Raw genomic sequence first — 11132 nt, 5'->3', positions numbered from 1 at the left:
TTTATTTACAATTGGAAAATCCCTGGTGGTGCAATTATTCCTGGTGCTGAGAACCTCTTCAGCCCTACAACTCCTGGCAGCCCCTGATGTACTAGCAACCGTGTGGGAAATGGAGATACATACATATTGGGATGATGCTGGGACAGATGGAAATATTTGGGAACCTTCTGAGATGCCACCTAAGAAATGATGAGGGAGACATCATGCTCTGACCACAGGGAAGCTGAACAGTTAAGAACTTAGGGGAAATAAAAGGAAAAGATCTGATGAGACCAAGCCATGGTGTTTCTGTCCCTCCTTGTTGCTGTGGTTCCATATGCGGACATGTGTCCCAAGGCCTTTTGTGGGAAGAACCCAGTATGAAGTTCCCAGAAGATGAGCAGATCCCTGGCTGACTTCTGTTCATTGACTCCTACATCCAGGAAGACTCAACGGCCAGGACATTTCAAAGGGCAGCCAAATAAAGCTGTGTTTACTAGCCAGCTCTGACACAGTTGTGTAGTGCAGTGTGGCACAGCCAAGACAAAAATCGGGGACCAAGCTCTCATCCTGGAGGATGTGATTCACATACCTGCAAGAGCCTGATCTCCAAGGCTGAACCTAAGCTAGGGAAATAAACAGTTACTAGGAACATCACTGTCTGGAATGCCATCATCTGCAATCTTTAATTAAACATTTTAATTGTTAGCACGTTCCCTGCCAAGGTTTTAACGTGGACCAACCACCGTTGCCCCGTGCGATGTCCGGAAAAAAACAGAGGAGAGAGAACAAAGGAATGACTATTCACAAGAGGCCCTGTTGATGTCCACCTCTTGGCCTCCATGCTGGAGATGGTACTGGACACATTTAATTTACTGCTATATCTGTAGTTTCATTTCTGCTCTGTGATGCTGGATACTGGGACACATTTTTTGCAGCTCTCTGCCCTGACCCAGCCAAGCACTGCCTTTCATGCTGCATTCATGCTGCTTCCATGAGTTGGCCACCACCAACCCCAGTCTCCCATGTGCCTCTGAGGAAATGCCAGCCACGGCAGTCCCACACCTCACACATATGCATCAGACATACCTGAGGCCAGGATGGTAACATCCCAACTATCTGGCTCAATGGGCCACTGGCAACACTCGAAATACCAAGCGGCCTATTGTGTACCCTTGTCCATCATCACACTTGTCTGTCAAACCACTCCTGCCAGTGGACAATTGGTGGACCACTTCCTGTGGCCTTGTAGATCATCTTCCTCCTGTTAGTGAGTGTTTCAGTCCCTGGACTGGGTTACTCTCAGTTTTGGGCCCGTCACTACAGGAAAGACATTGAGGTGCTGGAGTGTGTCCAGAGAAGGGCAACAAAGCTGGTGAGGGGTCTGGAGAACAAGTCTTATGCAGAGCGGCTGAGGGAGCTGGGGTTGTTCATCCTGGAGAAAAGGAGGCTGAAAGGAGACCTTATCGCTCTCTACAACAACCTGAAAGGAGGGTGTAGAGAGGTGGGGGTCGGTCTCTTCTCCCAAGTAACAGGCAACAGGGACAAGAGGAAATGGACTCAAGTTGCGCCAGGGGAGGTTTATACAGGATATTAGGAAAAAATTCTTCACAGAAAGTGTTATAAAGCATTGGAAGAAGCTGCCCAGGGAAGCGGTGGAGTCACCATCCCTGGAGGTATTTAAAAGATAGGTAGATGTGGTGCTGAGGGACATGGGTTAGTAGTGATTTTGTCAGCATTAGGTTAACAGTTGGACTCGATGATCTTAAAGATCCCTTCCAACCTAGACAATTCTATGAATCTATGATTCTCTGACTCTGTGTCAGAGAGGAGACATTCACATCATCAGTCCTTGGAATTAAGGGAATAAACTGAGTCAGAGACATTTCTTTGTTAAAAAAAAATCAAGAATGCACCTTGTTAATCATACTGATGAGTAAGACAATTATTTTTCCCTTCTTCCTCAATAAAAACCCAGACAAATTTGGTTAAAGCGAACTGCTTTATCAGTGCAGACCTTTGCCTGGGCGCTCCTGCTGCTGCAGGACGCTGAAACTTGACTTCCCAGGCTAATGTCCAGACTCTACAAAGGGTTATCCCTGCAAGAGGACACCATGCTGTGAATCATCCTGGGGAATCCTTATTCCCTGGGACAGGCCTCGCTCTTCAGTTGTTGCCTCGTGACATCTGGAAGGACTGACACACCTTCTCCAGCATCCATGGTGGCATGCAGTCCCTGAGTCTGGCAGAACTTCATCTGTTGTGAAAGCGATGTGGCTTATCCTCTCCACGCCCAGAAGGTGTATGTCCATTGGAGAGGAATGGTTAGTGCTCATGGGGTTATCAGGGCTGACTTCACCATCCTGTTGATCCTGCTTTGTCAGCTGTATTGGCAGACCCAGTGGTTTAACGCTGGTGTCAGAAACCTCAAAAATATCTTCAAATCAACCAAAAAAGCCCACACCAATAATTCCCCCTCCCCCCCTTATTTTTCTTAAAAAGGAAGATGCTATGGGTTTTGGTGTCCCTTTGAACTTCCTCTGGCCATGCCTTCACTGTGATGAGCAATGATTAGTCCCATCAGATGCTCTAAATGTCTCTGATGAGCATAACCCCTGCTTTAGGGATGCTTACTCATCTGACTGATCTCCTGCCCACACACTAATGCTGGCCCCCAATCATTTTAGCCCTCCCCTTGTCCGCCTAAGCTCTTTCTTCCACAGGTTTTCTGAGCGTCCGCCTCTTCTCCTTCTGCATCTCAATCTTCTAAACCCCAGGCTGTGTAGCTACAGCTGGATCCCTGTTCTCTTCCCTGCAGACCAAGTCTTGCAGGGTAGAGAAGGAAGGGGCGAGCAGACAGACGATTGCCCAAGTGGCTTTATTCAAAGGAGCTGCTCCTGCTTTGTCCTCTCTGGTATTTGGTGGCCAGGCACATGGTGACTCATGGAGACGTCTGCTGATATTCAGCACAAAACTTCCTGATAACTCTTTACTTGGAAGCAGAAGTGGGACGGGCAGTCAAATGGCAGCCCCAGCAGGGCCGAAATTATCAGCTCCACCCAAATTGTAAGCATGCAGAGAAATCATAAAGGTTGAGAACATTATATCTGACTGGTGTCTAGCAAGACTTTCAATTGAAGGCTCCATGTAGAAGGGGAACAAAGATATTTTTATCCTTTTCTCAGATAAGGAGAGCTGTTGCAAAGCTGGAAACCAACCTCCAGTGTCCCAGCCTCTACATTTGAACCCCAAAGCCATTCCTCTCTTGCAGCAGCTGCTCTCAAAACCATGATGCAGAATATTTAGGACTTTGTAGGTAACCAGAAGCTTTTATAGGCAAGAAGGAATTTATAAGACATTTCCTGTTTATATTGCCAATCATGAATATACAACTAGGTCTGCCCTGACTGTAGATATTGGGAGTTCTCCAGGTCTAACCCTGGAAACGCACTTGGCAATAATCCACCCAGATGAAGCCATTAACTTATGCCTCTTATTGCCATTCACTTTGGGTAGCTGCCTTCACTGAACTATCTGCCCACAGATAAGATGATCAGATTGGAACTAAACAGTACAAAACCCCCACTCAGACATCAGTAGCACTGCTAGCCCTGACCATAGATAAATTAAAGTATTAAAAGCAATAAATGGAATGAATTGCCTCAGTGCTTTCACTCCTCTCCGGACCCATCGGAACAGCCTGAAGGCGATGCTGAGGTGAGAAAACAACCCACATGCATTCCTAGCCTGTCAAATAATGCATGATCCCTGCCCACTCTTTCAAAATTGTTGTCTTCATCATCACTCGGTCCAAACACAGGGAAGATATATATCCTGTCCCCAGGTGAGGGTGCTTTTCCTGGGCTGCGGAGACGACTGAGAGAAGATGAAGGCCTCCCTCCTTGCCGTGCTGGTTTTGATCCTATGTGCAGACCAAGGTGAGATATCATGGTTTGCTACTAAACAAAGAATTGTTGTGTGTTTTAAAGTCAGGGGGGCCTCGTAGCCAGGGAAAGAAATCATGGGAGAGGGTGTTTTAGCTCTTGCAGTGGTGCAGCTAAAGGACATGGTGAATTTCTTATCCATAGTCTCAGGCTGGATGTGTGAAATGTTTATTTTCTGCAGCGAAATTTCCCTATAGACTCATGCACTGCTGGATTTTTATGAAAGCAAGACAGAAAAAAGGAAGCACTTGCCACTGCTCTGCCTTTGTTAAGAGACTTTCCAGTGAGTTTGTCTGTTGAGATGATGCAAGACTGTGGTTATTTCTAGATCTCTATGAAGAAGTGCTTCAACCTACGATAGCACAATACATCAGCAACTCTGTCCACCTGGCTCCCACTGCTGTCAGTGACACTGTTTCTAGCAGCAGCAGTGGGACAGTGCTCAAGACCAGGCTGGATGGGGCTTTGAGCAACCTGGTCTAGTGGGAGGTGTCCCTGATCATGGCAGGGGGGTTGGAATGAGATAGTCTTTAAGGTCCCTTCCAACACAAACCATTCTATGACAGGGACAGACCTACAACATCTGGCCTTGTGCAGCTGCCTGCTGAACACCCCTCGTTTCTGCCCATCTCAGAGACCCAATAAGCCTGCTGATTTCCAAGATTTTGGGACCAAGTTGGGGAATTAGGGAGACCAAGTTTGGTTGTGGACTAAATAGGTTAAGCAGCCTTATGCTGGGGTGTTGGGTGGAGATGTATATTTGCATATTATTTGCATTATAGATTATATATTTTGTTTCACAGAGAGACTGCAAATGAAATCAGAGCCCTCTTAAAGTATGTGATCTTATGGCCTCTATAGACAAGACAGTTAAGCAACCAGAAAGGACAAATGTTATACTCATTTTGTAAAGAGGAAGAGGTTTTGCCAGTGCTTGGAAATTTGCCACATTTTCTGGTGCAGAAAAATAATTTCTTGGAATAGTTATTTCTGTCTCATTGTGGCCTAAGAATACCTTTCTGCTATTTAGCTTTGTTCACTCACCAGAATAACGATTCTGACAAATTTCCAAGTGTTAACAAGGCCCGGGGGATAGAGAGATTGTCTTCAGTGCCAAAACCAAGACTGCCCTAATCTGTGTTAGATAACCTACGCAGTAAAAATGAAGTGTTAGCCTGCATGTGTCTTAGGGCTCAATTCACATAGCAAAGAGTTAAAAGACCTTCTCCTCCCCTTTATTTTTAACCCAGGTAATGGATATATATTTGAGAGTATTGAAGTCCCACCCAAAGACACAGGCCTGGGAGATGGACTTCTTTAGGCTATGGAGGTCCCAATTAACCCTATTCAACTGTCAATGCTTACTGCCCAATTAGGCTCCAATCTAAATTATAGTGTCTCCAGCAACTAGAATGGGTGACCCCAAGCCTTGGGACATCCCTGCAGACTCTTACAGAGGGACCTTGTCCTACCCAGCTCCCTGCATCCCATCAAACCCAGTAGCCTTGGTCCATCGTGCTATTATTTTGAGTGGAGGGCAGGAAGGGCAGACTTACACCATTGGTGCATGTACACACAGATGTGTGTGCCTGACTGCAAGTGTGTGGATGGCAGAGTGGGTTTGATCTGGGTCTTGCAGCCCCATCACTTTCAGCAGACCCACACCTTGTGCATTTGAGAGTCGATGGAAAGCTGGAGGCAATTTTTGCTGCTGGGACTAGCAGCATTCTGTCTCCATCTTCCATATCCATTTTGTCTCCATCTTCCATATCCTCTGTCTCCTCCTGCAGCAAATTCCCTATATTGCTACACCTGTGACTGGGAACAAAGCAACTGGAGCTGTCTAAAGGCCAAGAAGTGCTCGGACAAGGATGAGTACTGTGTGACCAATGTTGCCTCTGTAGGAATTGGTATGTGTAATGGCTGTGTATCCTCTGATGGGGACTCAGGAATGGGATATGGGGTTTTGCCTGAATTTTTTATGGTTGCCCTTTGTGGATGGATAAGCTGAGGAGTCACTGGGAAGCATGTGTGGGAGGCGGAGCCCTTACTAGCCCAGCCATACAGTGCTGAAGTTTGCACGGTTTGAAATCCTCCTCCCCATCACACATTGAGGTTTTCCCCTTTAGCCTTTGTTTTATGCCTGCGTGGAAAAGGCAGAGGACACAGAGAGAACAAGAAGGACAAAGATATCATCCTTCAGAGGAAGAATAAAGAAATTTGAGCCATGATTATACAAGCAGAGGAAAAGAAGCAGGTAGCCAGGGTAGATGAAAAGGTCTAGAGAGATACAGAGGGGAATAAAATTATTTCCTTCAAGCAGAGAAGCCTGCAAATGTGCTTTAAATCCAGGCATGAACATTGTCTCATGGATCCCATCATACACCTAAGAAAGCCTTGACATGAGGGTCCATGCTGGCAGGTGCCAGATGCCCAGCAAGGATATTGAATGCCTTGTGTAGCTGGTAACCAGCAATTATTGGGCTGTGGTGGGATTGGGGTGGGTCTCATTGGCTATGCTGGTCCTTGGGGCTGTGCAGGACAGCAGGACTCAGTAGCCCATCTCCCTCCTGTGCAAGATAAAAGAGCACTCTAATGCTGTTCTCTCTTCTTTGGGCAAGGCTTTTTGTCTTTGTGGAAGAGGATCACCAAGAAGTGCTCCGAGACCTGCCCACATCACAACTTCAGCCTGGGCCTGGCTTCCTACACCTCATATTGCTGCCAAACCTTCTTGTGCAACTTGAGTGCATGCCCAGGACCCAGGCTAGCTCGGCAGTGAGATGGCACGGAGTCCCATGCCAGTGTCCTTCTTCACCTGCTCAGTGGTGGTGGGAGAAAGGGGCTCCTGAAGGCCTGAAGAGCATGGACAGATTCCCCCAGGAGGGTATGAACATCAAACATGCTGCAGAATAGATAAAGTATTATGGTCATCACCTCCTGCTCTGTGTTGCCTCCCAACCTGTTGCTTCTTATGTGCCTCTCATCTCTGAGCTCTGTCACCCTGGCAGCTTGATGGAGAAGTGGCCGTGTTATATTCTACAGCCTGGGGGAGGGAGATGCTGCTTCTGCATGTCCTGCAAGTCTCTAGAGGGGTTTCTTCTGCAACCTTACCTTACCTCGGGTGCAACTGGGAGCCATGCAGTGGCAACTTTCAGACTCAGGGAGCGGGGTGGGGAAAAATAACAACCCTCTGCACCAACTCAGAAGGGAAACTGTGCAAACTCTCAGGGTTGCTGCTGGGGAAGGGGAAAAGGCAGTCCTGTGTATGAAAGCCGGAGCCTGTGATGGGTGCTAACTGCAACTCTTCTTCCTTGCACCCCTCACCCACTCCTTCAAGCCTCTCACTCCCAGCTCCCAGCTGGGGACAATGACATCACCCTGTGTCCCACCAACAGTCAGATACACCAGACACATACCTCTTCCTGTTGGCTCTGCCTGCAGTGCCACCTTTTTATCAAAACAATGCTTATCTGTGCACATCTGCACACATCTTCTTATCTGCAGTCATTGTCCCCATCTCTACTTCCAGCAGCTGTCCTTGGTCATATAATCATAGAATTGCCTGGGTTGGAAGGGACCTTTCAGATCATCTGGTCCAACCATCAACGTAACTCTGGCAAAAAACCATCACTAATCTAAACTATATCTCTAAGCACTATGTCTACCCGTCTTTTAAATACCTCCAGGGATGGTGACTCAAGCACTTCCCTGGGCAGCCTCTTCCAATGCTTGATAACCCTTCCGGTGTAAAAATTTTTCCTAAGATCCAGTCTAAACTTCCCCTGGTGCAACTTGTGTCCATTTCCTCTTGTCTCATTGCCTGATACTTGGGAGAAGAGACTGACCCCCACCTCTCTACAACTTCCTTTCAGGTAGTTGTAGAGAGCAATAAGGTCTCCTTCATGTTGCCTCACTTGCTTGTGGCTGTTGTTTGAGCCAAGTGATCTTACCCTGGGCCAGCACTGCCCTGGACCCACCACTTGGCATTGTGTCTTCCAGCAAGCCGTTTGTTTACCCGACCCTCTGACATCCCCCAAAGCAACCGCAGGGTAATGAAAAGTATTTGCCGCATTTGGGTCGAGCTGCTGAGGAACAGTGGGGGGATTTATAAAAGAAGAATACAGATTTCAGAGAGGCCAAATATTTCATGTAGATGTTTCCAGAGGCTGCAGAGAAATGAGGGTAAAAGGAAGCTGAAAAAATGAACAATGATGAGAGCTCAGAGATTTTTCATTGCCAGCGGTGCTGCTGAATGCCTCTCCCTTCTCCCAAGCAGCACTTTTTGGAGCAGTTTTGCTCTGGAAAAAGCATGGAAATGCTTAAACTTGGGTCAGCCTGGGCTCCGAAATCTGCAAAACATTGCTCAGCCCAGGGATGACGCTCTGTGTTGTGCTTCAAATCCAGCCCTGGTAAACAAGAGGGACAAAAGGGACTTTGAGCCTTGCTGAGCGCGTCTGCCTTGGGCTTGTGCCCGTGGCTGCTCTGCATGAATGCCTTCTTCTGAAGTGCTGCATAACGGGAGTCTTCAGAGATGTGCGCTCTCTTTTATTAATCGACTTCTACTTTCCTTTACCCCCTCCTTCTCACAGTTACGCCATGCTGCGAGGGCAGATCTCCGTGCTGAAGGAGCCGTGCTGGGCGATGCACCTTCCTTTACCTCTTCATTAGACCATGATCTCTTTCATACCCTATTTAGGAATTTGCATTTTTTGCCCTGAAGCAATCTAAGCCCCCTCCTGACCCTCAGCCCAAAGGCTCAAAAGCTCTAATTTACTCCTCACATAAGATTTTCTCATTAAAAAAAAGGGACTTGTGTGTCGTTGTTTTTTTTTCCTGTGTGCCAGAATTACTCAGCTCTCTGAAAGCACTGAGGAATCCCAGTTGGACAGACTCTAATAATTAATATTTCATTGTGTTGGATTTACACGTCCTGCGGTAGCGGAGACAGAGTCCTCCACAGCCTGCAGAAAAAAACAGTGGTGTATTTTTTTTTCCGCTTTAAAGCAAAACTGGCTGGTTTTTTTTGCTTGGTTCGGTCTGCCTTTGCTGCAGAAAAGCATTCTTGTATCCCATGGCTAATATAAGGAGAAATAAATCATCCTGGGCATAGTTGAAGAGCAAAGGGTTATTTCCCTTGCCCAAAGGGCACTGCAGCTCAAGGACTTTAAAATCTGACCTCCTCCTGCAATGCAAAGCTACCCTGGTGGCAATTACTCCTCTCCAATATGCTTAAGCTGTGCAGGGAGGAAGAAGAGGTGGGTGTGATTCCTAACCACTAATTTTGACCAGGAATTAGGGCCAATTGGAACCACAGAGAGATGGCAGTCATTAGCATGTGGATGAGGCTGTCCAGAAAATTACCCCAAGCCTGTGACCCTTGCTGTGACGTTGGTCAAGGCAGCATTCACCCTTTGGGTTTGAAATGTGCTTGGAGGACCCTAAACATAAAGGGGTTTTGCAGCGGGTGGAAAGGAAAACTAGTTGTTATCATCACTACAGACTGCCCTGAGCTTCTCTGACCCCATACAAAGATGTGATGGCTTGAGAGCAGCCCTGAGGAAAAGGACTTGTGGGTGCTGGTAAACAAGAAGCTCAACATGAGCAGGCAATGTGCACTTGCAGCCCACAAAGCCAACCGAATCCTGGGCTGCATTAAAAGAAATGTGGCCAGCAGGTTGAGGGAGGTGATTCTGCCCCTCTACTCTGCTCTCATGAGAGCCCACCTGGAGTAATGAATCCAGCTCTGGAGTCCTCAACACAAGAAGGACATGGACCTGTTGGAGCGGGTCCAGTGGAGGGCCACGAAGATGATCAGAGGGCTGGAATACCTATGCTGTGAGGACAGGCTGAGAGAGTTGGGGTTGTTCAGCCTGGAGAAGAGAAGGCTCCAGGGAGACCTTACAGTGGCCTTCCAGTACCTAAAGGGGGCATACAGGAAAGATGGGGAGGGACTCCTTATCAGGGAGGGGAGCGACAGGATGAGGGGTAATGGTTTTAAACTGAAAGAGGGGAGATTTGGATTAGATATCAGGAAGAAATTCTTTCCTGTGAGGGTGGTGAGACACTGGAACAGGTTGCCCAGGTAAGTTGTCAATGCCCCATCCCTGGAAGTGTTCAAGGCCAGGCTGGATGAGGCTTTGAGCAACCTTGTCTAGTGGGAGGTGTCCCTGCCCATGGCAGGGGGATTGGAACTAGATGATTTTTAAGGTCCTTTCCAACCTGAACCATTCTGTGGTTCTGTGATTCTGTGATGGTGATGGGGGAGGTGAAGAAACCCTTCTTCTCTCCCCAGAACAACACCTGAGTGGTTCAGGGCACTGCAGAGTGCAAAAGAGATGACTCAGCTGGAGATGGTCCAGGGTGTGGGAGAAAGATGCTATAGATACTCAGCACGGCATTACTGCAGGCATTTGGGGAGGGGATACCCAACCAGCCAGACATGAGGAGAGAGGGGAGAGGGGGCAATTGTCCTCCAAAGAAGCTCAGAGACCCCAGTGTAGGTCATGGAGAAAAGTCCATGGAGAAAGAGGTGCCCAAGCATGTCACTTAGAAGATGCAGCACAAAGCACAGAGTCCTTTCAGTGGCTGGAGCTGGCAGACAAACACAGCATGGGGATGAAGCAACAACGAATTACAAACAGCATAATAAATGCCTGGTTGCAGACAATAGCTAGCAGTTTAAATACCTAAGGGACTTGTTGGATGGATGTCAAAGGGAGTTGTGACGTGGCTCCTTTGGATCCAGGCTGTAGGACAGCTGGACTCACTGTGTGTGGTTGTCACCCTTCTCCTCCACTATAAGAGCTACCGGCTTACAGCCTCAAACAGCCAAACCCACGAGATAAATTTAGCCCTGCGCCAAGCTGTGTGTGTGGGCAAGGCTTGAGGAGTGCTGGGAGGGAGGCTGGAAGTGGGATGGAGCCAACAAGCCTTGCAAAAGGGGGAGCAGCAGTCCCCTGGGTAGGGGTCCCCAGGGGTGGGGATGGCAGATGAGGACAGACAAGGCTTCCTGTGGTCAGCAACAACCCCATGTGTCCCATGGCCACCCACACCACTGATATGAGTATCACACCAGGCAGGAAAACCTAAAACACCTTTCTAAAGTCCAGCAGCCCCCTGATGTGTTGACTAATTCTCCACAGGGCTCACAGCAGGAGGTGAGATCCTCATTTGGTTTGTGGGGTGGCCAGCATCATCAGGATGCTGGTG

At 47.9% G+C, this 11132-nt stretch overlaps 1 protein-coding gene across 3 annotated transcripts; it reads left to right on the top strand.

Annotated features, from left to right (window-relative positions):
- The first annotated feature begins 2909 nt into the window (after positions 1–2909).
- LOC141739861 (lymphocyte antigen 6E-like) lies at positions 2910–9775 on the top strand. Of its 3 annotated transcripts, none has more exons than XR_012585819.1 (4): positions 2910–3917; positions 5714–5833; positions 6545–6807; positions 8513–9775. XR_012585819.1 is itself a non-coding variant. In XM_074577978.1 (4 exons), exons 2-4 carry the CDS (start codon positions 3866–3868, stop codon positions 6700–6702), a joined length of 330 nt encoding a protein of 109 aa, XP_074434079.1. In that variant the 5' UTR covers positions 2910–3696; positions 3824–3865; the 3' UTR covers positions 6703–9775. The 3 variants fall into 3 exon arrangements, 2 of the variants coding, with proteins under 2 accessions (XP_074434079.1, XP_074434077.1); XM_074577978.1 differs by having other exon boundaries at positions 2910–3696; positions 3824–3917; positions 6545–9775; XM_074577976.1 differs by having other exon boundaries at positions 6545–9775.
- Positions 9776–11132: the final 1357 nt, after the last annotated feature.

The sequence above is a fragment of the Larus michahellis genome, chromosome 2 (assembly GCF_964199755.1).
Source record: "Larus michahellis chromosome 2, bLarMic1.1, whole genome shotgun sequence".
NCBI lineage: Eukaryota > Metazoa > Chordata > Aves > Charadriiformes > Laridae > Larus > Larus michahellis.
This window is presented reverse-complemented; position numbering and strand designations above follow the sequence as displayed.